Here is a 25,901-nt window from a genome sequence, read left to right on the forward strand (position 1 = left end):
CCCTGGAGGCCAGCTCAGGGGCACAGAGTGAGCAGAAACACCCCAGCCTGCCATCTAGCGCCCCGGGTGAACACAAAGATTAGGGCCACTGCTTGATGGGGGCCTCTTTGTGGATCAGATCTACTTTTTAGTGACACCTGAGCTGGCCAGAAAAGGGCAGAAAGTATCCCAGGGCATTCCTTCTTTAACTATTTTCCACCCAAAGCAAATATATCTCTAGCTTATTGCTTGGGAATTTTGTTGAGATTTCTGTCAAACTGAGACTTGGGGGTAGAGAAGGCGCCCAGGAAATGATAAAGCACACATTCTTCTCTTTAAATAGGCTTAGTTACTCATTTCTAATTACTGTTTCTTTATTTTTAAAATCTCTTCAAGGTGAACCCGCAAACTGCCCTGGAAATGAGGTCAGGGTATTTTGACCACCCCTCTCAGGAACCTTCTCATCCAGTGCAATTGGGTGAACCCTGACTGGTGGGAGATGATGATACAACTCATCCACCCCCAGGCCAGCCCTCCCCCTTCTTTTACAAGAATATTAGTACATTCCCTTTCAGACTCTTCTACCTGGGGGTTAGTAACCTCCTACCATCTTCCCATTTCCAACTCTTTCAATCACTGCTTTCTGCCAGATACTTTTCAGACTGTAAGTTTTTAGTGACAGAATTCCCAACAGGCTCTAAAAACTTGGCCCTCTGTATCAGAACTTCTTTTCTCAGCGTGTAATGAGGTTGGGACTACAGTTTAGAGGATTTTTAGGCGGGTTACAAAAAATCCAAACAGAATGTTCTTGTGAAAGCTCATGAAAAACGTAAAACAAAGAGAGATCATTTTTAGCACACAGGCTGCAGGGACATGGCTCCTTGGTGTTGCAGTTGGTGTTTCTCTGCCAGCTCATTACACAGATGGGTGCTCCCCTCACCTCCGCGTTATGTGGTGACTTGTTGGGAGGCTTACTCTTTCCCAGGACCCAGATCGGAGCTCAGTAATCTACAAGCCTGCTTCTCACGTTAAAAGCAAAACTTGCCGAAAGGGTAAGTTTCTGGAATTTTTTATAAATATACCCATCTACCGAATTTGAAATGTTAACTGCTTATTTTAAAATGATTTCTTAGCAGGAGGGAAATATGTCTTTATTGTTGTGCAAGCTATTAAACAACAGTTCAGGCAGGGCCCTTCCCTGATCTCGTCATTTTCAGTTAAGAGTTCTGGGCAGTCCTATTAACTCTATGAATTTCATTATGGAGAAAATGTAATGTTACCAGTATGGCAACAGCATGGGTCATTTGCCGCTTCAACGTTAATCTTCTACAGGACCACATTCAGCAAGTACAATGTCACAAAGGTTCTCTCCTTCCTTGCTTTCAGAAAGTAAGACTTCTGTGTTTTTTCCCTAAGAGGGCCCACAACCAACTCTGGCTAGTATTTGGTGCTTGAATTCATGGGAACACGAGGAGACAGATTATCAAAATGCAACTGCTTTACATTGAACTTCGGTCAGGAATGTGTACTTTGAAGGTGGTTATCACAGAGTATGCTGAGACAACTTGGTCCCCAACACTCAACCTTTTGTGCACCATCCGCTCCCCACACAACATTTTGTACACATATTCAAACCACCCCCTGCAGACTTCTCTAGCTCAGGTGTGTGGAGGCTGAGACACCAACAGCCTTCTCTTTGTCGTCTGTCTAGACAGGCAGGGCTGTGCTGGGGAGGTAGAAGGCTCTTTATGCATCTTAGGATAAACAAATCCTCTGAATTTCTCACCTACAGCTATTCCTGAAGGGATGTAATGAAGAAAGCTAACAACGTAGAACTAGATTCCTTTAGGGCCCAGAGGCTGAGGGCCTGGCTGCTTTTCTGGCTGCACTAGTGCGCTCACATAGGGCCTTATACCTGCAAGGAGCCAGAAGACTGTTAGCTAAATGGAATTACAATTATAAGTTATGTAACAGTGAATATAACAGCTACTATTGCTTCAGTGTTTATTAAGTTCCAAGCAAAATTCAGGACACTTTATATACTTTCATTTTATCCTCTCAAAAATCTTAACCCATTTTATAGATGAGGAAAATGAGATTTGGGGAGGTGCATTAATTTGCCCAAGGCCTTCGAGTGAGCAGCGGCAGAGTCTAGATTTAAACCCACTGCTGTCTGATTGCAAAGCCCATGCTTTCACCTCTCACCATAGTGCCGCCCTGTGTCTGGAAGTCAGTTGGATACTACCCCGAAGCATCCCTTTTGCCCAGGTTCCAGCCGACCCTCATCTTGTATCCTTACCTGCTCTGAAAAGAGCCCCAGCGGCGTAGTGCATGGCCAGGGCTTGCACGAGCTGCCTGGCTGTGGTGAAGACCGGGCCTCTTTCAAACATGGAGAAGGAGAGCGGAGTGTGGTCGGAAGCTATGTACAGCTTGAGGGAAGCATGGATACTGACGAGGAGGTTCACTGGCTGTATTACCAGTTTCCGTAACTTCACAGGATTCACCAAGGCCCTGGCGTGCTGTCTGACCTGCACGGGCAACACCTGTTTGCCGCCTGAGCGCCTGGTGGGGGGACCATCCAGGTGGCTGTTAGGAAGGTAGGTCTCAAACAATGTTTTGATGTAGTATACAAATGTATCTTCCACGTACAACCGAGCAGGCTTCAATTCAAAGTTGCACTCGTTAATGTCAAAGAAGCTCTCGCTCTCAGTTAAGGTGAGGCAAAGTTTGATAAAACAATTTTTCTTGTATGCTTCCAAATCTTCGCTAGATATAGGAAGACTCTGCATTTTGGAACACTGACTAGGTTCTGTTTTTTCTCCCTGGCAGACCAAGACAGCAAAGTGGAAATTGGACTTGTTATACAGCTGGTTGTCCAACTGCAGGTCCCCACAGTAGACCTCCACACAGTGCAGCTGAAACAGTGCTGTGATGGGCTCCTCCCCAGGGAGGTGGCCAGCCGCTGGGGCCACATGGAGAAAAACATTGTCCAGTGTGAGTCTCAGAAGTTCAGATGATGCTTTGTGGTGTGTAAGCTCATCAAACACTGCCAGGCTCAACTGAGTGATGAACATTTTAAACGTCACGATCTTCTCCAGAGTTCTAGAGGAGAAAAGAAAAGGAAAATAACATTAGTCTGCTCCTGGTTTTCTTTTCAGTGATAGTGCCTTATTAAATACCTCCTGAGGTCCCATCAGATTCTTATAAGAAACAAATAAGAAGTCAACTTTCAGTCCATGGTGTCTGGACAGAGTCAGTCATACTCTAACAGTATTGGGAACTGCTCCCAATGGGACTATTACCAGTTCTTGTCATGTTTCTCTACGTTGCTCATATCAACACTGGATTTTTACTCCAAAATCACTCTAGTCTTTGTGCACGAATCCTCTATCATCATCATCACAAGGCAGAAAGACATAAGAAAATAACCAAGACTCCTTAAACTGAAAAGGTAAAGCAAACAGAAGAAAACTCACCATGAACTCCCACCACAAGGGCCCATCCACCAGCATCTTGGCCTGTGCGCTCTGCTCTCCCCACCGTTTCTAGAGCTCAGCTTCTCTGTGTGTACTAAATCACTCTGGTCTCACCTCCTCAAGGTCATCGCTCATTTTCATCATTATTAGCAGCTTATAAACGCTGTTTTTTCCTCTTGTCTTAAAAAACCTCTTGTAAATCCTACCTCCTCTAGCTACCACTCATTTTTATGATCCCTCGTACATAAAATCTCCAAAGCATTTTCTATACACATTGTCTGCCATTCCTCTCCTTCCATTCTCTTTTAACTTGCTCCACGCAGGCTTCTGCCCCTGACCAGGGTACCAAAGCAACTCTCCTCAAGGCCACCAGTGACTACTGCGTGGCTAAATCAAATGACAGACTTTCAGTCTGGCTTACTTGACCTACAGTGACACTGACATTGTCAATAACTCCCTCCTGCTGGAAGTACTTTACGTGTCTTCTCTAGGACCTTCCACCTCTGGTCCCTAATCCTCAATCACCTATGTGACTCCCTCCTTTCCGCCCAGAAAGTTAAGGTGCCCAAGACCAAGCCCTACATCTTCTCCATCTCCACTCACTCCCCTTGGAGATCTTGTTCAGTCTCATGGTTGAGAAGTCATCTAAATGCTGATGATTTCCAAAGTCACACAGTTAGCCGTGAACATCCCTGAACTCCCATCTTATATATGTAACTGCCTATCCACAGAGTAACTGTATATCTAAAAGACACTCAACTTGTCACAAACTCTTGCTCCTACCCCCAAACCTACATATAGTCTTTCCCACCTCAGTTAATGGCAGCCACATTCTACCAGTTGCTTAGACCAAAAATTTTGGGCTCCTCCTTGATGCTTCTATTTTCAACCCTTCTCCAAAGCATCAGGGAAATCCCATGGGCTTTCCCTTAAAAGGATATCCAGAGACTGACCATTTCTTCCCACTTCCAGTGATACCACTGTGGTGGAAAGCCGTCAGCATCTCTAGTGTGAATAACTGTCATGATCCTATGTGGTCTCCCAGCTTCCACCCTGGCTTCTGTACAGTCTGTGTCAACAAATCAGCCAAACCATCTTCTAAAAATTTAGGTCTGATCACGTAACTTCTTTACTCAAAATGCTCTAATGCCTTCTCCACTTCATTCAGGATTACAGCTAAGCCCTACCCGGGTCCCCTCCTTCTAGACTGCGCCTCTCTGCGCTCAGGCATGGCTACTTGCATGGCCACCCAGTCCATGGGGCCTGCACTGGCCTCTTCTCTGCTTCTCCAACACGCCAAACACTCTGCTTCAGACCTTTGAACTGGCTGCACTCTCTGTCTGGAAAGCTCTTCCCCCCAATAATCACACTAGTGATTCCCATGCTGCTTTCAGGTCTTTGCTCAAATGCCAACTTTTTGGTGACACTTAACTTGCACCAGTTTTTTAAAACTACGCTCTCTCTGTCCTTATGCCCTGGTACTCCTACTCTTTCTCACTAGGCTCTGTTTCTATACCTGCAGAATGCCAACCGTCTTTATATTTTTATCATAATAAAATAACTTTAGATTTATGATTACCATAACATTTACTTTTTTTTATTATGTTTATTCTTTGTCCTCTTCCACAGCTATGAGAATGTGATTTCCCCAAGAGAAGAGATTTTGGTGTTTTCACTCACTGATGTATTGCTATCCCTAAAACAGCACCTGGCATCCAGTAAGCACTTGAAAAATATTTGTTGAATAAATGAATTAAGGAAGCACAAGTAAATAAATACTTGTGCCTTTCCTATTTCAACCACTGACCCAATATATGGATTGCTGCTATTGTCATTAATAGAGCCCTACCAATGCCGTAGATAAAATGTTTCTGAAATTGTTCTATAGACTTGAAATTCTGTGTTATGCAACTTAAAATTTAGTCTCCAATTTTATTACACTATTATATATATATGTATTTTTCTTGGTTGGGGAATATTGGGGAACAGTATGTTTCTCCAGAGTCCATCAGCTCCAAGTTGTTGTCCTTCAATCTAGTTGTGGAGGGCGCAACTCCAAGTCCAGTTGCTGTTTTTGAAATGGCAACCTTGTTGTTGAGAGCTCATGCTCTAACCAAGTGAGCCATCTGGCTGCCCCTATACTATTAATTTTGGTTTTTACAGATACTTCTGGACAAAGAAACATTCTACTCACCCTTGTTTGAAATACTATAAATTCAAATTAACAATAATTTGGCAGTGTCCAAATTAATGAGCTCCTAACCATATATGAAAAGTAACTTTTTAAAAGAGAGGCTTAAACAAATGTATAGAAGTTGGTATCATTATTTAATATAAATGTTAAATTATTAATAATAATAAACCACTTTTTCTAATTATGAAATAAATTCTTAGTAGAAAAATTAAAATACAGAAAATTATTAAATAATCACTTATAACCCCACATCTATTAGCAATTATGATTCTTTTCTGTTCAGGCTTATTTCTAGGAATGTTCTCTCTCTCTCTCTGTCTCTCTCTCTCTCTCTCTCTCTCTCTGTGTGTGTGTGTGAGAGAGAATGTCTGTGCATATATATTTATGTGTATACATGTACACAAGACACATAACTAGGGTCATATTTATACACTCAATTTTATATTTTGTTTTCTCTATTTTATGCTTATCATATGAATTTTTCTATTCTACTAAAATCCTCTAAGCCTATTTTCTGTGGTTATACCATTTACGGTGCATTTATGTATCATCTATTTCCCTACTGATGGGCATTTGTACTCTAAATATTTTGCCATTATAGTTGGCAATGTGATAAATATCTCTCTGCATATGTCTTTGCCTGCTTCTCTAATTATTGCTTTAATTCTTAGACTCTTAAATTTGGAATTTCCAAGCCAAAGAGATTTTAAAACTCTTAATACATATTCCAGAAGGTGGTAATAATTTACACTTCCACTAGTGCTGTATATGATGGAACATAATTGTTAATTTGATAAGTAACATCTTATTCAAATGTGCATTTCTTTGATTACTGGTATTTCCTCTCCCTAGAATTTTCTGTTCATGTCTTTTGTTCTTATTTTATTTTTGGAAGGGGAATCTATCTTAATATTATTCCTACTGCATTATATGAGTTCTTTTACAATAAGGATATTAACTCCTTGGTTAATGTTTGCAAAACCTGATGGCAACATTCAGGTTGAAAGGGGGAAATTGGCTCCAAGAGGTGAATTTATTTTTGATGTAGCTCTAATTGTTAAGTCTAATTACTAATTACTAGGTTGCCATGTGGATACAGAAGTATTAATTTGTATTTCATGCTAATCATAATGTATAATTTTAAGGTGCATGCTTAGTTTCTAAACCAGTTTGTTAAACTTATCATACAAGCAGTGGAAGGGGTACCCAAGTAAGATGATAGATTGCTACCTGTTTTATGTATGATTTAATGTTAACTATATCCTGATGGATTACACAGTAATTTACCAAAAGCTTTAATGTACCTATGGGGTTGACAAAGAATGGTAAATGATAGGTTTACAACTTCCTAATGGAAAGCTTACTACACTGCTACTGGGATAATAATTAAACCTACCTGTTGGTATTGGTTAAAATAGGTCCTGCTTTTCCTTCTGGGGCCACAGTGATGAAGAGCATGCCACACTGGTGGACAATGTCCACATACACACAGCCAAAGCCAGTCAGGAACACAGCCTGCAAAAAGAATATTCAAAATCTGATTAAAAAGAAATAAGAAACACTACTGAAATGGCTAACTTTAAATGTCTCAAGTTCTGATTCAATACCACAAACACTTTCTGGTTATATTTCTTTGTATCCAGGTGTACAGGCTATTCAGCTGACTTGAAATGAAGAAAAAGGAAGGAAGGAAGGAAGGAAGGAAGGAAGGAAGGAAGGAAGGAAGGAAGGAAGGGAAGGAAGGAAGGAAGAAAGAAAAGAAAGAAAAGAAAGAAAAGAAAGAAAAGAAAGAAAAGAAAGAAAAGAAAGAAAAGAAAGAAAAGAAAGAAAAGAAAAGAAAGAAAGAAAGAAAGAAAGAAAGAAAGAAAGAAAGAAAGAAAGAAAGAAAGAAAGAAAGAAAGAAAGAAAGATCAGATTCAGAATTTTCAATATCCACCTGTAAGGTTCATAGAAAAAAAAGGAAAAAAGATGGATGCTAGGGCAGGAGTGTCTTCATTCTCTGCTTCTTTGGAATTGGTAAATAACTCTGTAAGGGCTGGAGCCCAGCCATGGGCGAGCTTATGTGTGTGTGTGAATCTCTGGGAAAAACAAAAAAACCTCTAAAACTCAGGATTTGACATGCAATATGCAAAAAACTGTCAGGCTCTTGGCTGTTGACTTACTACCATGAGGAAGCTCTTCTGTGCTGGGGACACAAAAACCTACCCCGAAACCTACCAACAAGGCATGCCATCATCCTCCCAAGGTCCTTCCCATGTAACACTCGTAACAACAATGTTAGATAATTCCATCTGCTCGGAGTCCAAATTAATTTTTCTGCTGTGAGAAGGTGGACTAAGACTTAAAAAGTTCTAGCTCAGAAGCCAGGTGCCAGGCCCACAGAACAGATGTCCTTTCAGCCACAAATACCAGTGTTGCTTAAATGGATAAATATTTGAAAGCAGAGCAGAACTATTTGAAAAACAACCCCAAGAACATCATGTTCACAGCCAGCATTACCTGAATCAGGGACAAGAACCTCCTAATGTTTGGGAACATGGGAACATGGATTCTGATGATTTGCAATATCAATTCAGTCCAAGTCTGGGCCCTTATTGCTGTTAGGACAGCAAAACAAGATAGACTGAAAATTTCTGGATAAAGAAACAAAGCTAGGTGCCTGCTTGCCATGTAATGAATGTACTCTAATTTTGACCAAGTGAAGCGTTAGCAGAAAGAGTGTACACAGAACCACAGGAGAGAGTCATAGATTCAAATTTGGAACTGACTTCAAGATCACTGGGTTTTTTCCCCTCATACAATAGCTCCTCCTTCAGAAATCCTGACCATCTTCAGCATCCAGGGCACCTGGATGTCGTCTCTGCCTTCCTCTCTCTCCTCATCTCCTGCAGCCCAGCGGTCATGAGAGCCTCTGGCGCCGCTGGCTCCCCCACTAGTGCCTCTTGGGCCCCTGTCTGCCCCTCGGCTCTCCCTGTGCCTAGAATATGCTTTTCCCCAAAAGGTACTTTCAAAGTCCTATGTGTCTTTGCACATACAGCTTAAGGACACTTTATTTCATGAATGCATTCTCCAATTTTTCTATTCCTTTCCTCTGTGTGATACCTACACCTGGATTCTCACAGTACTTTGATCCTATTTCTATTCGATCACAAACAGCATTCCTTGTATTACAGTCACATGTTTACATACCTTAATTAATCACTAGATTGTCAACTTCTTGAGGGCAGGAATTGAGTCAATTTGTATTCTCTATGGATGTGTTTCCCAATGGATTGCTTTGCAAAAATATTTGTTTCAAAAGACTATCCTGAATTTGCCCTATTTGTTCCAAGGTAAGAACTGAACTTGACAATGATAAAATTTGGAATATAGCCAACTTAATAATGGCTCAGCTCACGAATCTAGAACAAACAGGCATTCTTTGAAAAATACATTTATAAAAGCCATTATTTTATATGATATGTAAAGTAAGTCCATTGCTTTTTCAGGCTTACAGGCATGGGAGTATTCATTTGGAACAAACCTTTTTAAGGCCCATGCTCCCATCTATATTCCTTTTTCTCAATGACTGTCCATAACTTTAGTGCATACCGCAGGCTTTTGGCAGAGTGTGAAAAACCAGAACTACCACCCCTCAAAGGAGGGAAGGAGGGGACCAGAAGAGGGAAAGAGTAATCTTCAGATACTATGAAATGAAGATACTTGTATTTTCTAAGATGGTAAAAATAAGGCAAGTTGATGGTTTCTGTTAACTGTGCAAGAGACTTTGAAAGCAAGCAAATTAACCTAAACCTGGAGGGTACTTCTTTCTCTTCATAGAGTTTTGCTGGGTGTTCCTGGCACTCACCATTAGAATGGAAGGAATACAGACTTTAATTCTTGGAGCCTATCCTTGTCTCTTTTCACATGGAGAGAAACAGCTCTCCATGCCAAGCTTTGGTACAGTGGCAGTTCTGGGGATTAGGGTGTTAGGTAACTTAGTGCCAGAGAAATTAGGCACCTATAAACAGGTCCCCCAGAAGTTTAAAATAAAACCTTGCTTTGGTCTGATGGTTTGATTATCCAGTTATTCAATCGATTATTCGATACTTAAAGAGTTCTTACAGTGAGTCAGTAACTGTATTAGGCATCGAGAAGATCTAATCAAGTAGCTCACAGCTCAGTTTGTGAAAAAGCCAAGTTCACGAATAATGAGATAATAAATAACTAACAGTTCCAGAGCAGAGATGTCTGAAATGCTTCTTCCTCTCAGTGTATTAGCCATCATGGTTCCTGTATAAGCTGATGAGGACAATGGTTTTGTATCCATTTTCTTCAGTGCTTATAAGCTGTGCCTGGTACTTAATAAAGATCTGAATGGACATCATGTGACTCTTGTGACAGAGACTTCTAATGTCAACCCAGGCCTAGCTGCCCTCTCCATCCAGGCACAGAGCAGGATTATACACCTCACCCTCTTGCAGTTAGGTATGGCCATGTGACGAATACTGGCCAATGGGTTAAAGACAGAATTGACATGTGTTATTTCTGAGCCAAAGCATAAAAGAGCCAGCCTTCTTCCCCTGCCTCCGAGACTAGATAAAGGCTTTATGTTTCAGGTCAGTGGTGGACCAAATCTGATAATCAAGTTTTATTGGAACATAGCTATGCTAATTTATTTATATAGTGTCTCTAATAGCAGGGTTGAGAAATTGTGACAAAGACTATATGGCCTGCAAAGCCTAAAATATTTACTATCTAGACCGTAAAGAAAAAGTTTGCTGACTGCTGCTCTAGATGGTTGTGGTCGAGCGTTACACAATCAAGGACTTAAATACCCTTTCCATACTGACACTAAGTTCGGCCATGTGACTTTCTTCAGCTAATGGAGGATCAGCAAACACAAGGCAAGAAGAAACTTGACAAAACTTGCTTACTGGGTTTTGACCTGTTGCCACCATGTGATGAAGCCTGGTCTAGCCTTCCTAAGGAGAAAAGACCACAAGGTGAGAGAGATGGCCAGACTTCCCAGCTGAACTCATCCCTCAGCCAACCCTCCAGCTGAATGCAGTTGTATCGGCTATCCCAGGCTCATCCTACAGAAACTACCTAACCAAACTCTCAGAATCATGAGAAGTTAATCGCTGTTCTTTCAAGCCTCTCAGTTTTGGGATGGTTTGTCAGAATGGGGAAGATGGAAGATGATGGACCCATCAGCCTGGGTCCTTTAGTAAATTTGTAAAATAGAGCCCTCAAATGACAAACACTGGGCACACAGCATGAGCAAGAAGTAAATTCTAGAATTACGACAGGCAGCATAACCTATCCTGACTTTACTAATACAGATAGGGGTGATAGAAGCAGGGTTCTAGCAAAAAATAAAAATATGACTCTTTGGCTTAATTAAAGGAGAAATTGATACTGAAGGCTACAAAAATGGAGGTTCATGTTACGAAGTGGCAAGACATTTAGTAAAACTGTTGTCTGATGTTACTTGGGAGGTAGATCATAAACCTAGTAGATTTGTAGCTCTAGAAGATGAGGTTTGAAAACAAAACATTAGCCGTATGTGTTGGTTACCATTGGCTGGGTCTGGCAATGTATTATTACTATTTTTCATGGAGAAGCAATTTATTTAAGGAAGTGCCCCCAGGGAACCAGGAAAGGTAGAGGGGAGGCCTGATCAGGAAGGAAAAGCCAAATGAGGGTGGGGTTTCAGGTGAAGTTCCAAACTCAGCCTGATCCCATTGGGAGCTCTAGAGGGTAACACTTTCAAGTCTGCACCACATCAGAATACAGGAGGTGGGCTTTTACATTCCCACATGAGTCAGCCATTGGCTATGCCCTACTGTGGGGGGTGGAGAACTCCCAGGCACGCCTAGCTCACATCACTGGAGATACGGCTCTAGCATGCAGTGGAAATTCTCTACATGTTGCAGGTGTAAGCCATGAGCAGTAAAGCAGACAGAGGCTGTGGGGTGAGCATGTAGGTGAGGTACCAACAGGATTCACTACACCCATCAGTGTGGGCAACTGCAGGCGGGCTATAAAGAAGGAAAGAGCACCCAGAGCGTTGCTACTTAAAGTGTGGTCCTCAGACCAGCAGCGTCTGGTCCAAAGAGGGACCACCATCAAGGAGCTGGTTAGAAATGTGGAATCTGAGGCTTCACTGACGACCTAGTTCATCAGAGCCTGAATATTAAGAAGATCTCCTGGAGATCTGTATGCACATTAATTTCTAAAAAACCTGGCTCCCGAGTGTTAGAAAAATGATTTACTGACCTCCTGAACTGGCAGGAATAAGCAGCAAGATCAGAGCTGCAATGTGGTGGCTTGGGGAGTTCTCAGTCTGAAGGCCCTGGTTTAGCAGCTGAAACGAGGGGCCAGAGAACCATTCCAAGCTAACAGCAGGGACGTGCCCATTCCCGACTTAGTGCTCTACCATGTCAGGCTTGCAGGTCCCACATTCCCGGACTCTGCAGTCCTCATTACTTCATTTGGAACTGACGTCATTGTGATGGCAATGTATTATGAAGAAGAGATGAGCGCAGGAAAGAATTGGCCAGTTTGCAATAAAAATGAAAGAGAACACAAAGATTCCAGAAATTCAGGGCCTTGTAAAGTTAAAAATGCTTTTAAACCCCAAACAGCAAGAGTTTCTGTCTTTAAACATGAAGGTAGATTAATACTCAGCCTTAGGGCTATGTATATGCATACACTCCCTATTCAAATTTCTTAATTGGTAAAGTGACAGCTTATACAGAAACCATGATGGCTAATACACTGAGAGGAAAACATTTAGATTAAGAGTATAAAATTTCCAGAGAAGTTCTCTTAAATCCAGAGAGAGGTAAGGAAGCAAGATAGTACAGATATATGTCTTTAAAAGTACCACAGATGTGGTTACTGACACATGGAATTCTCTGGAATCAGATAGATAAGATGTCTACTGAGTTTTTGAGAAATTACTCCTGACCAAAAAACTCATGAACCTAAACTAAGAGAGACTGCGATTACTCGAGACTCAATACAAGCTTCAATTTTGGCCAAGGAATATCTCAGGGCATATACAAGGACTGGGAGAAAAATGGGAAGGGAGCTCTTCCAAGAGCAGAAACAGGGCTCCAAGACTGTTCCTTGCTTCCAGGGTATGGAGTCCACAGTGTGTGCCCAGAAAAACTTCAGAATTGTTATGGACGAGAGGTTGCTCTATGTCTCTCATTCTCCCTCCTTCCAATTTGGAGGGACTATTACTGCTATTCTGCCCTGTAAAATGGCGGGGAAAGGGAGAGCAGATGCATTCTTAAGTCTCCAGAAAGAAAGGACGAACAGACTAACAGAGCATCACTCAGAAGCATTGGATTTCCAGTGGGATGTGGTGACTGATTAGAACCCTGAGGAGGTCTGTTCATTCTGTGTGTGGGAAAAAGAATGAATTACTAAATGATTGATGGCCAAGGGGATTTTTTTTTTTTAGTTGTTATTGCCGAATCAGCCAGCCAGTTCTGATCAATGCTGTCATTTAGTTATTTTTTACTTTTTTCACATCACACTGGTAGCGTGTGGATGTGTATGGAAGGATAAAGGCAACATATAGTAAGAGAGGTGCTGCTTTAAGTACAAAACATTTGGGGGACATTCTATATTTTGTCATGTGTATGGGTATTAGAGCACAGACTTTCTTTTACATATGTGGGTTATAAGAATACTATTTGAAGTCTAGGTCCTGTCTTCCACTTAGTACATTGTCTTTCACTACGATTACAAACAAGAAACTCTTTAATATAATGTGCAGTTTTCTATATATATGGTTATATTTATTTTAATGATTTATTAATTTATAGCCAACAAACAATATTTTGAAAAATTACACCAGTTTGATTTTACTGAGTAAATAAGTTACAAGGTGACACATAGGAAATAACTGAAATATTCTTGAAAGTCTATCTTCCTTTTCCCCTCCCCCATAGGCTATATGTGACAATCCAGGGATAATAAGCAGAGGTAGGTAGATATAAAGCATCCCAGCACTGCAGCTGAGTTAAACTAGGTCTTTTAGGTAGAGATGTCTGCTGGGTAGTTGGAAATATGTGTTTGGAGCTTGGGAAGGATGTGGGGGCCAGAGGTAGTTATCTGGGAGTCACTGGGTGTTAGTAGCTAGAGCTATGGGATGTGTTAGGTCTTCCAGAGAGGAAAAGAAGTGAGATAGATTTCTAAGATGATCAAGGTAGAAAAGGCTGGATAAGGATGAAAAGAAAGTAGTAGATATTCTAGATTCAGTATACTTACTGAAAAATATTTTAGGGAAATCCCTACTCCTAAGTATCTTTGGGAGCAGTTGTGACTCATCCAGAAGATACTGAACAAACAGAAGAGTGCAGACCAGGGCACTTGGCAGATGTTCAGAAGTGGGTACCAACTTGTTGATATCTGCTGTGGCCCTGATATGGGGTGTGGGGAAGGTGAATGAAGTAAACAAGAAGCCATAATATCTGCACTATCCATTTTAACAATCAGACACTCACTTGGATTGACTTCTTTGCTATTAAAAATTCCTGAATGAGGCTAAAGAGATCTCTGACAATGACTCTGACTGAGCTCTTTAAGCATTAGTGCTCAGGGCTATCTCTGTCTGATCTGCACCAAATGGACTCATCACACATTTAAATCCTAGTTCATCGAGGCACTTGCCAAAGCGTCCCATGATATTCTTGTAAGTGAGATATGAAACATCTTATACAGTATAGTTTTAAAAATGCGTTTAGATGCATTTTCTTATGTAAGAACTGTGGGCTAGATGACAGTGAGCTTGGTGTGTTAACCCACGCACTAGCGTAGTATCTAGTGATTCACTACAGCATGTAGACCATGGACTTGCCCCGTTCAACGTATTTATTAAAGACTTGGATGAACACATAGAATGCATGTTTATCACATCTACAGATGACATAAAGCTACTATACTTAGTATGTTGGATGACAACATCATAACTTTTTATTCAGTAAATTCAACAAGCTGGACTAGGCTAATGGCAACAAGATTTAATTTATTGGGGATAAATGTGAAGTCCCGTCACTGGGTTCAAAAAGTCAACTGTACAGCAAATCATATGATAAAGACCTGGGGGATATGGCTGACCACAAGTTCAATAATAATAAACAGTCTGGGCTCGTTAATAAAAAGCTAACTCAATCTTCTACTTTATTAATGGAAGCATAGGGAGGTAATAGCTGGTTAGACCACACTTGGAATACTGTGTGTAATACCAGCTGCCAGATTTTTAAAAGGGAACATAACACACTGGTGTGTCCAGACAAGGGTAACTGTGGTGATAGGTCTGGAAATCACATTTACTGAAGGAATGATTCAAGGAACCAGAAATGTTTGGCCCGGATAAGGGAACATTTAGAGAAGATGTCAAAGCTGCCTTCAAATAATTGTAGTGTTGCTGTTAAAGGGGAAGTAAATAATCTGTGATGCCCCTGAGGGCAAAACGAGGATGAATGAATGGATGGTAAGAGGGACAGTTTTCAGCTTGGTACAAGCAGAACCGTTCTTACAGTCACTGCTGGAGTAAGCCATGCTTATGACCCTGGGAGCATTCTGAGACATGAAGTCATGGAAGGGACTCTTGCACGCATTAAAAGGGGAAATTAGAAAATCTCTTCTAGCCTGTGCTTTCATGAGCTTTCAGGTAGCAACATCTGTAGCCAGGGCAGGACTCCAAAGGGCAGACAGTGATCTGAGCTTGGTGTAGGAAAACAAGACGAGCCCACATGGGACCAGATCCAGGTTCCAGCCTGACCCTGCTTAGTTACTTATAAACCACCTAGCCGAACCCTCTCATCAGTAAAAAGCAAAAAACAAAGAATAACTCCCCCACCCAAAACCCATAAAAATTATTGCTCTATCTTAGACCCTCTGTGGTGATCAAAGGCTATCTTAGGACTTCGGACACTTGACTGCATTAATTTAGTTACCCAGGTCCTTGAAGGCAGGAATTATGCCTTATTCAGGGCAAAGGGTTTGGTCTTTGGTAGGTCCTCAATGAAAGCTTATGGAATACATGAATGAAAGAATGGAGATTGTGGATGTGAAAGCACTTTGTAAATGGTACAGAGCTATATAAACATGAAGGACTGATGTTTCCCCCTCCCCCACACCTACACACCACACGAGAGGAAAATAGCAAGGACACTGACCCCACTACACACTTCTACGGGTCCGAAATCATGAGAATTTACTGAACTTTTTAGAAGAGGAAAGGGCTCATCTTAATCAGCTTTTTGGGGTTCAAAGTGCTCATTCTGCTTTGCTATTTCAATAACTCAGAAATTGCTTTTCATAAACAGTTCAATGACTTCCCATGGCTCTTATGATAAAAACCAAAATCCTACATTGACGATACAGGATCTTGCCTGGTTTGGCCCTGAATGCCTCGCCAGCCTCCTCTCCTTCCCCCTCTTCCTTAATCGTGCACTGCAGCCACACTGGCATTTAGATCCCTGAGAAGGACCACACTCTCTCTCTGAGCACCAAAGCTTCACACGTTCTCTTTCTGTCCAGGAACATCTCCCACGCTCTTGTCTACTTCATGCCTGTTCCGCCTTGAAGACACAGATGCAGGCGTCTTTCCCAGACACGCATTCCTTGGCCTCTCCAACTAGTCTGCTGTACACTCTAACAGCACAACTGTACTTATGTGCTTCTCGCTTATTATTATCTCTATCTTTTCCATAGGTAAGCTCCTTGAGGGCAGGCACTGTATTCCACTTTTGTTCACTCTTTTTTATGTAGTCCCAGCACCAAGTTATAATGTCCAGTACATATTGGAAATCAATGTTTGTTGACTGAATGACTAAAACATGCTTCACAATGTTTGTATTAGTTAAACACTTACTACTATGTTCTCTTTGTACCTTTTTTGAATTTTTCAAAAGGATGTTGCATAAGGTTTCTATTAGAAATTGAAATGCTACACACTATGATAGGATTCTAAACTATTTCCCTGATAGCATCAAAATAATTAACGTAATTATTTTTTATGCCTTTACTTATTTATTGAGAATCCAAAATTTTTTTTCCCCCTGAAGTTGGGCTAGCACCCACTGTTGCATTATGGATAAGAGCACAAGTTGCCACTTCCAGGACTCTGGCTGAGCTGTCTTCTAACCAGGTGTGAGCCAGGAACACAACCCCAGAAAATCCACACTGACCTCACAATTAGAATTGTGTGGCCTGCATGCTATCAGGTGTTCCCGATAACTCTTGATGGAAAGAATACTTCTTTGTGTGATTATAAAGTTATTTGCTGCATATTCCCTCCCATATTCCATTTCAAAATTATACAACATGACACTGTTCTATTTACAAAAGCAAGGCAGGGGTCATCATCTATGACTGACAAAAACTAAAGGAGCTCTCTTCCTTGTGGTATAATGAGGATTTTATGGTGTTTTAATTCTGCTTTTTTAGGTTAGCTTTGAAATTCACATCACGTGCCTCAGAACCAAGGCTGAAGAAAGGCTCCTGGAAGACAAACTCACTCCTACATAAGAGCTGCTTCCTTTCATCAGAGGACACAGCTCCCTTCTCTCCCCAGTGATTTATATTCCCTGGTGTATTATTGAGGAGATGTCGGTGAGGGTCTGAAACGAATCTTCCTACAGAATAGGAAGTAAACCATGGTCTGCAGGACATATGGCACACAGCTCTGCAAAGATTAATGGGAACATGACACTTTGCCAGGTCCTCAGACCAGGGATGATAAGGGTGCGGGTGGGAGAGAGTACCTCCTCTTAGCTTTGAAGTATCCCTGACTACAAAGGTTTGAGGAAATTTAGAGTGAATGGGAATCCCCAAATTAAGGTTTGGCAGGCAGAAGGCCTATTGTAAAGAAGTCCCTAGCCATATATAAGCAAGGTGTCAAAAAATCTTCAAACTGATACAGGGGAATTCAGGGACCATTGAGTAGGCTGCAGTATTTATTTTGTAAATTAATGAGACCAGGAATGTCTCCTGTAGGCTGTACAGATTCAGCAGATTTTCATTGTTCATTAAACGAACACTGTGGAAGGAAATCACACCTCTGGGTATTTTGGGGCCACTGCAAATGCAGGTCTCCAAGGTGAGTGTGCCCCACAGGCTGCTTGGCCATTCTTGCACCTGTTCCTGGCATGTCCTGCCGCCGCTTCCACAGCTACTTCCCCAGGCTCCCACCCCTTTCCATCTCTCTCTTACAGATGATTCATTTCACACTTCACAATAAGCTTCAGGCCACTATCAATTCACTCCATTGTCCGGGCCCCATCCCTCCAAATATCTCCACCTACACCTGTTCCCATCTCGACCTGTTTTCCACTGTCAGATAAGAGGACATGGCCCTTCTGCTCAAGTAGAATTCCACTTCCTGGCCTTGGACTTTCTCTCTGGGAAACTCCTCGCTCATGATTTCCACTTCTGTTTGACTGATCGATTCCTCTCTTACGGCAGATGAAGAGCTTCCTCCCCACTGATCTCATTTTTCATGGCCATGCTCCTTGAAAGAACAATTTTCACTTGTTCCTCCAGTCCCTCTCTTCCATTCACTCTGAACTTGTAATTTAATTGTTGTCTTACTTCCCTCTTTCCACCATCCTGCACCCTGTAAACTGTCCCTTCAGGGAGCTTTCCAGTGTGTACCCTGCCCAGGTTCTCTGCCTGCTACTCTGCTTCTTCCTTCTCAGTCTCCTTTGCTGCACTATCCTCACATGTGGGATCTCCCAAGGTTATGCCTGGGACCCTCTTTTTCTCCTTTACATGATCTTTTTTGGTAACCTCATCTTCTCATTCCTTCATTCAGTTATCATTTATTCATTTGACGTTTATTAAGATCTCACTGTGCTGACAGATATCAATAAGGCAGGAATCTGACTGTCTGGAATCTTGGCTTAGCGAGAAATCATTTAAAGTTACAAATGTCACAAATGTTCGATGAGCATATAGAGGGTCCTGGGGTTGGGGAGAAGATGTCACAGGTGTGAAGAGAGCGAATCTCTTGAGAGATGAAAAAGAATGTTCCAGTAGAACGGGGGAAGAAGGGAGGCGTCCCAAGTAAGGATGCAGTATCCATAGCACAGTGGCTCAGAGCACACGTTGTGCAGTCAGGCAGATATGGATTGAATCCCAGGCCCCTCTCTTACAGCACGTGGGAAATCAGGCCATGTTACTTCTGGAGGTCTCAGTTTTCACTTCTGTAACATGAAGATGATAGTCCTATCTTGTAAAGGTTAGATAAGATTGAATGTGAAGTGCTTAGCACAATGCCTGGCATACAGGTAACGATTATTAAATGATAATTATTACTATTAATGTAAGTACCAGATATGAAAGGACAAATATTGTTTGATTCTACTTGTATGAAGTGCCTAGAATAGGCAAATTCAGAGACAGAAAGTACAACACAGGCTACCAGGGGTGGAGTGGAGGGGAGAATGGGGAGTTATTGCTTAATGGGTACATAGTTTTGGTTAGGGATGATGAAATAGTAGTGATGGCTGTACAACATGGTAAATGTATTTAATGCCACTGAATTATACATTAAAAATGGTAATTCTTAAGCACAGCATAAACGAAGTGCTAGGTTCATGTGCCATTTTCAACAAAAATAGTATCACCAACATCCAGAGTAAGACAGAGACAAATCAGGACATTTTATCTGTTCAGGTTTTTAAAAGTGTACTTACACTTACAGACTTTTATGTACATCTAGGACAAATATGTGTATTTTAAAATTAGTAAACTTTCAAAAGAGGGAATTAATGTAAGTTCAGCATTATGATTGTCCTAAAATCTGGCCTGTTGGACTACCTTCTTACGTATGTAGAGAAGTCCAACAATTTTATTTCATTTTTGACCTTGTATTAGATCCCAGGTACAAGGTGGGCTTGCTTTTTCTAAGAGCTCCTCTCTGGCAAACAGTTGTATAGTACACTTTGTAGATACATGCTTGTATTTGAGAATTTACAACATAATGAGAATATAAAAATAGATACACACACATCCTCACACAGACACAGGAAGCTCAGCATTTAGAAAACTACGCTTAAAAATAGACAACCTTCGAAACCTTGGACAGGGCACTTTCCTCTCAGCCTTGGCAGGGACACACGTGGCTCACTGACCTGTGTTCCCTGGCTATTGATGTCAATGGCATCACTCCACTCAGTCGTTATTTCACCAAGCAATTCTACTTTCAAAAGAAGGCTAGGAAGTAAGTCTTTGGTCTTGCAGTCTGGATAACTAGAAATCTGGTGATATAGCTCATGATGAATTGAGCACTCAGAAGGAATTCTTCTGCAATAAACCTCAAACTTCGGAATATCTAAAAAAAAAAAAAAGGCATATGCAAACTTAGGCCTTGAAGACAAGATGCGTATTAAACAGCGTGGCAAGAAAAACTCAGAGAGGGATGAATACTATTTTTATTTAAACATTCTTCACAGGATCACAAATCACTAAGTCAAAATCCTTCAGAAAAAGATAGGTTTTGTATTATTTAAAATTGATGCTATTCGATATACCTTTAATATTTTCCTTTATAAGTATTGTCACTGGACATCTGTTATGGAAAATTATTCGAGGACTAGGGTCTTCTGAGAGGGTTAAGTAAGTGACTCCCAAGTGTTCTTGATATGTCAGTGCAATAGCCCTAAAATGGAATCAGATCAAATGACAGAAATGGTTAGAAAGAAATGAATGCTTTCCTTCCTGGTACAATTTATTTAAATTTGCAATATTCAGAACTCTATAACACCTTCTCTTTTAAAATCAGAGGAAATGTTTTCCAGAGAAAGGAGGCCATCCTTTCATGTATTAACTGTCATATACTAATCACAGGTTTACTAATTTTTTTCCTGAAAACATTAACATATACTTATCATATAATATTTTTAAAATGTGAAAAATTATTTAAAAGAAAAAAATCTTACGTTCTACCATCCAGAGAGAATTGCAGCTAACCTTGTGCTAAATCTTTCCTTCTGCACTGTTTCCCTCAATGCATTAAACTCTTCAGATAGGGTGCCTTCTTCCTCAAAAGTGCTTTGTAAATTTTGGCAAAGGAGGCACTGATGTATTTTTAGAAAGACTGCTAGAGAATTTGGGTACTTGTTCTCTCTCTCTCTCTCTCTCTTTTTCTTTAAGGTAGGTAGGCTTATAATGTTTGTTGTTCATTTTCACAATCATCATACTTTACAAGATCTCCATTTTGATTACCAAGAGCAAAGGTGTATTATTTGGCATTAGAAGGACTGCTGAGTGGGCATAGGCTGCCCTCAATGGAGCAAGATAAATTTTCCGATTTAGATCTATAGACTACCAACTAATATTTCATATCAAAGCAAGTAGAAAAATCTCTCTGAAGTTGAAATTACATGGATTGATGTTTCAAATTAATCGAAGAAACAAGATATATGCCAAATGTGGCCTTCAATTTATGCTAATTTTTAAAAGGGGCTAAGAATGCACTAAAGAATTTCCCATTTGCCATTTATCCTGTTCAGTATGAGTCCTTCTCGAAGATTGTCTTTGAAATGCCTAAGTCAATTGTCCACTAGCACTTAGGGAAATCACATTAATAACACCACCAAATGTTCACTGCTGGACTGAAGGGAGGAGAGACAGGAGGAGATGGGCAGTACGAAATGAATTCGTTTTCAGGGTACAGTCCTTAGATTAACACCAAAGTTCTTTTCGTAGTCTAATTTTGAAAGAGTGGGGCAAGCCAACCTCAGAGAAGTTTCTTTCTGATAGCCAAGAAAGCTAGGGGCCAGAAGTAACAAATGGGTACTTTTCATCTAATCTCTAGCTTGGTATTTAAGGATATGATTATTTTAATGAAATCATGTCTTATAATTCTTAGAATTTTAAACAATTTCTAAATAAAAATTTACAAGTTTTCTTTCAGTTTTAAAAATAAATTTTGTTTTCTAGACACGGGTTCACGTCACTTTCAAAAATACTTCCTTAAACTCCTCACAGTTAACTTCTCCAACCAGAATATAAGGATAACCACTGCTCTCCAGAGTTGGAGTGAAAAGTATTTATAAAATCAGGAATGTTTGTGAATGTCATGAAAGAAGGAGGGATGTGTGTAGGGAACAGGGCCTTACTACTATGGGTAACAGGAGTTAGGAAGTTCTCTTTTAAAATGTTACTACTAGAAATCTCTAGTAGTAACAAAGGTAGGAAGGCTGAAATCTCAGTCTATAAATCCGTAATCACAAGAAAAACGTACTTCTCATAAGGTCACAGTATGTTTTCTTTTGTACTTTGTACATATACCATAGATAAGTTATTCCTGACAGCTACAGAGAGGACGTACCGCATGCAAAAGAACCACAACATAAAAGTCCAGCATGAATAAACCACTACATGTCTCTGGCTTGCTTCTGTGGTTGTTATTTGTATAACTGGTAATCGGTAATTGGAGTAACTTTTGTGCAAGACCACAGAACAGAGTCTTCTGTGACTTGTGTTTATCTAAATTATCTCTCTTAATGACTTCTTGAGACAAATATTATTTTGAAGTAAAAGTAAAATATGGGAAAAGAAAATGGTTTTCCAACTTGACTCGCTCATATTTTAACCCTTATTTCTCATCATTTGACAGAGGCTGAGAAGTCATAAAAGAAGGCAATCTTGTCATTACGATGTACTGCTGTCATTCTATGGTACAAACACCAGGATTTCCTCCCAGGGTAAGCTGCATAAGGGAAAAATCTCATCAGGAGTACCCTGGGGCAACACACATGTGATCACAACATTTGCCCTATTATATACAATGTCTAGAAACCATTAAAAATGAAAGTGAAACCTAGTTTTCCATACGCTGAGCACTGCAACTGTTCTGTCTCTCTTGACACCTTCAAGAAAAGCCACAGTGACAGCAAAGAAAGGTATTCACATATGTGTAAAATACCTGGTACAGAATCCATTCTCCTTACAATCCCCGAAGGGCACTGCCACACTCTGTCGGGGATACTCTGGTCGAACTACAGCTGGGAGGCTCCAGCACTGGGAGCTGTCGGCGCCACTGGCGGGAGAAAAGGCCAGTGAGATCTGTTTCTGAAGCAGAGATGCATCCAGCGCTGACTGACTGATGTCAGGCATTAAGTCCCAGCAAGGAAGGGAGCTGGCGCTCACAGGAGGCCGCTCACTGCCCGGGCAAATGCTGAAAGGAGCACTGTCTGGAACGTGAAAATACTAAAAAAAGAAAAGGCAATGCAGAGAAAGCACATTTACTACAGTAATACAGAGAGATTAAGCTTTTTAAAGCACAGCTTCTCAGAAACGATAACCATGTATAATTGGGAGGTGGCCAAGTGCGTGTGGGGGGGAGAAGCATGGGAATATTAGAAATCCTGTCCCCCTGAGAAAGCCCTAATGAGACAATTACTATCAGTGAGAATAGGGTCTGCTTTTCTAGGCATAATGAAACATGACAGAGCTGGGTAATTTAAAAGGTGATGCAAAGTTCTCAATGTCCCCTAGGTATTGCAAAGATCCAGATGCTATGGGAGGAGAAATGCCAGGTGTTGGGGAGGGAGTCCTTTTGGACAGGTATGGCTGACCTGAAAGGGTGTGGCATCCTGGGGGGGCGGGGCTTGGGAAAGAAGGGATCTGAATGAGATACAGAACCGTGAATTGGAAGCTCAGAAGACAAATTTTGTTGAAAGCTCATCCTGAGGGAGTAGGAACCTGATCCTAACCCTCAGTTGGAATTCCACATGGTTTCTGGCTCATTAGAGAGTCTCAGAATTTTAAACTTAAAAAGGACCTTAAGAGATAATTTGAGTCTCCTCTTTCACAGCTAAGAAGGCTGCTTTCCAGAGCCGCCGATTTGTCCAAAATCACAAAGCCAGTGAGTGGCAAAGCCCAGCCAGAAGCCAGGCTTCCTGCCTCCTGTTCGGTGGCCCCCAGCCCACTGTCCCACGCGTGCTGCCTGAGAGGCCAGGGGTTATCATGTCTTTAAAAAATTCCCACCTCTGCCTGAAGCAGGGCTGGGGTGAAAAGGAACCCTCCTCACTGCAGGGCAGAAGTGGGCCTTCCCTTCTCTCCAGGAGGCCAAGACCAACGAGGAGCTCATTGTGATGCCAGGGTTGCCACGGCCACTGCTGCCAACTATCCTCTCCAAATGCCTAGCCTTTGTAAGCATATTACCTCATTTAACCTCCACAAAAAACCTGCAAGGAACATGCAATTACGAGCATTTTTGGATGTAGAAATGTCAGTGTGGAAAGACCTGACCTACGATAGTTGCCATGTCATAAAACAAAAGCACACCACGTAGCATATTCTGCTTTTAAGTTCTTTTAAAATGCCTCCTTTCTCTCTAAATATAACTTCATTTTAATTGTACAAAGAACTGAATCAAAAATCCTTCTTGGATTTATCTTCTGCACATTCTGCCATCGAGATGTTAACATTTTCACATGTCCTCTCCTTGTGGACACAGTGCTCAATGCTCCCAGATCCGTGGCTCAGCTGGGGCCAAGCCTTTGGCCCACACAGCTCCTCAGGCAGGCGGCCTGGGAGGCAGATGTTCTTTCCCACGAGACGTGGGAGCCAGTCCTGAGGACCACGTCCCTGCTGGGGGGGTTGGTTCAGTGCTAGAAGAGTGCGATGCAGCCTCTGAGCAGATGGGATGCAGGCAGCACTAATCCGGCAGTGTGTCCGGATCTGCGGCTCTGTAGGGTTTCTGTTCATTAATTACCTTGGAAAAGCCGACCGGGACATGCATGGTTTTAATTAAAGCAACAACAAAGGAATTCTCTTCACCTATCTTCAGTGTTAGCTTTTTATTTGTTCTAGGTTAAAAAAAGTTGATCCTATTTATTGTAATTTATCAAAACTTAAGACAAACCCATCACGTTATGAATTGCTTACCTCCTTTCCAGAATGGGGTTTGGAGACACATAACTGTGGTTTATAAAATATTTGATATGGTGTATTATTGATTACTGTAGTCTTGTCTTCAATCTGAATGATTTGTATACCCTGCTGTACAATGGAGGAGATGCAGAACTGACATAACTGCAAGGCAATTGAGGAAAGAATAATTTTTAAAATCTTACAAGTCATATAAAAATCTCTTGCTTATTTTTAAAAGGTCATTTCATCTCTTGGTTTGCCCAGGACAGTACCAATTTTACCTTTTGTTCCAGAGTATTTAATAGAGTCCCCTTCTAGTTTCAAAAACGCCCTGGCTCCTAAAAGGGGCTATTTACCACAGGTCACTTTAGCAAACCAGTTACTTTTTGCTGCTACTGTATAGTGACAGAGAGAGATTTGTTTTCAACTCATTTAACTGATTCCCTCACAAAGTATTTATAAAGCACTTATATGTAAACAGATGCCACCCATCTTTTTCAACATAAAGAATTCAATTAAACATTCCTCTTCCTCTTTCTCACACGCTTCATAGCAGTCATCTCATGGAATGCCTATTACGGACCAAGAGGAGTTCCAAGAACTTTAATAATGATGATGAAGAAAACGGAATGACTCACCCTCATATATTGGCTTCTTGTGGTCGACCTGTTTTAAGTACTTCATGTATATTAACTCACAGAACCCTCCCACATGGTGTAGCTATTATTATCCCCATTTTGTAAAAGAAGAAAATGAGACACAAAGAGGTTAAGTAACTTGTCCAAGATCACAAATACAAAGAGGGCCTAGTTGGGGTTGGAAACCACGCAGTCTGGTTCCACGGAGCTGTTCTTAGTCACTGCATGTATCACCTCATTGTCTTACCATGTTATATGAGGAACTGATGCACAGAAAAGATTCTATAATACTTGCCTAAAGATACCCATCTAGCAAGTGATAATATCAGGACAGCAGTTCTTAAAATGTGGTAGGACCTTTGGAGGTTGTCTTTGAGATCCTTTCAGGGAGCCCAAAGGTCAAAACTATTTTTATAATAATTCTAACATGCTATTTGTCTTTTTCACTCAAATTCTCTCATGAGTGTACAGTGGAGTTTTCCAGAGGTTATACAACATATTATGTCATTGCTCTCATGACAAATGGAATGTATGTATATTCTTGTGTTTAAAATATTTTTTTTTAAACTTCTAATTGATAAATATCAATAGGTATAACCATTTAAACAAAAGGTTTTTGGAGGTCTTCAATAAGTTTTAAGAGTGTAAAGAGGTCCTGAGAATAAAGTTTGAGAATCACTGCTAAAGAATAATGGGATAAAAAAATATATAGTATTATTTTCC

The 25,901-nt window shown here is 41.0% G+C and overlaps 1 protein-coding gene across 5 annotated transcripts in view; it reads right to left on the reverse strand.

Annotated features, from left to right (window-relative positions):
- VPS13B (vacuolar protein sorting 13 homolog B) overlaps positions 1-25,901 on the reverse strand; it is a 765,148-nt gene that overhangs the window by 20,606 nt on the left and 718,641 nt on the right. For all 5 annotated transcript variants that reach the window (XM_081070819.1, XM_081070821.1, XM_081070818.1 and 2 more), the window contains exons 51-56: positions 24,556-24,702; positions 22,589-22,872; positions 20,190-20,317; positions 19,791-19,990; positions 7,046-7,164; positions 2,279-3,081 (exon numbers count right to left, since the gene is read on the reverse strand). In XM_081070819.1, coding sequence (XP_080926945.1) covers positions 2,279-3,081; positions 7,046-7,164; positions 19,791-19,990; positions 20,190-20,317; positions 22,589-22,872; positions 24,556-24,702 — 1,681 coding nt within the window. The remainder of the gene's footprint in view (positions 1-2,278; positions 3,082-7,045; positions 7,165-19,790; positions 19,991-20,189; positions 20,318-22,588; positions 22,873-24,555; positions 24,703-25,901) is intronic.

Source organism: Rhinolophus hipposideros, assembly GCF_964194185.1.
Source record: "Rhinolophus hipposideros genome assembly, chromosome: 13".
Taxonomy (NCBI): domain Eukaryota; kingdom Metazoa; phylum Chordata; class Mammalia; order Chiroptera; family Rhinolophidae; genus Rhinolophus; species Rhinolophus hipposideros.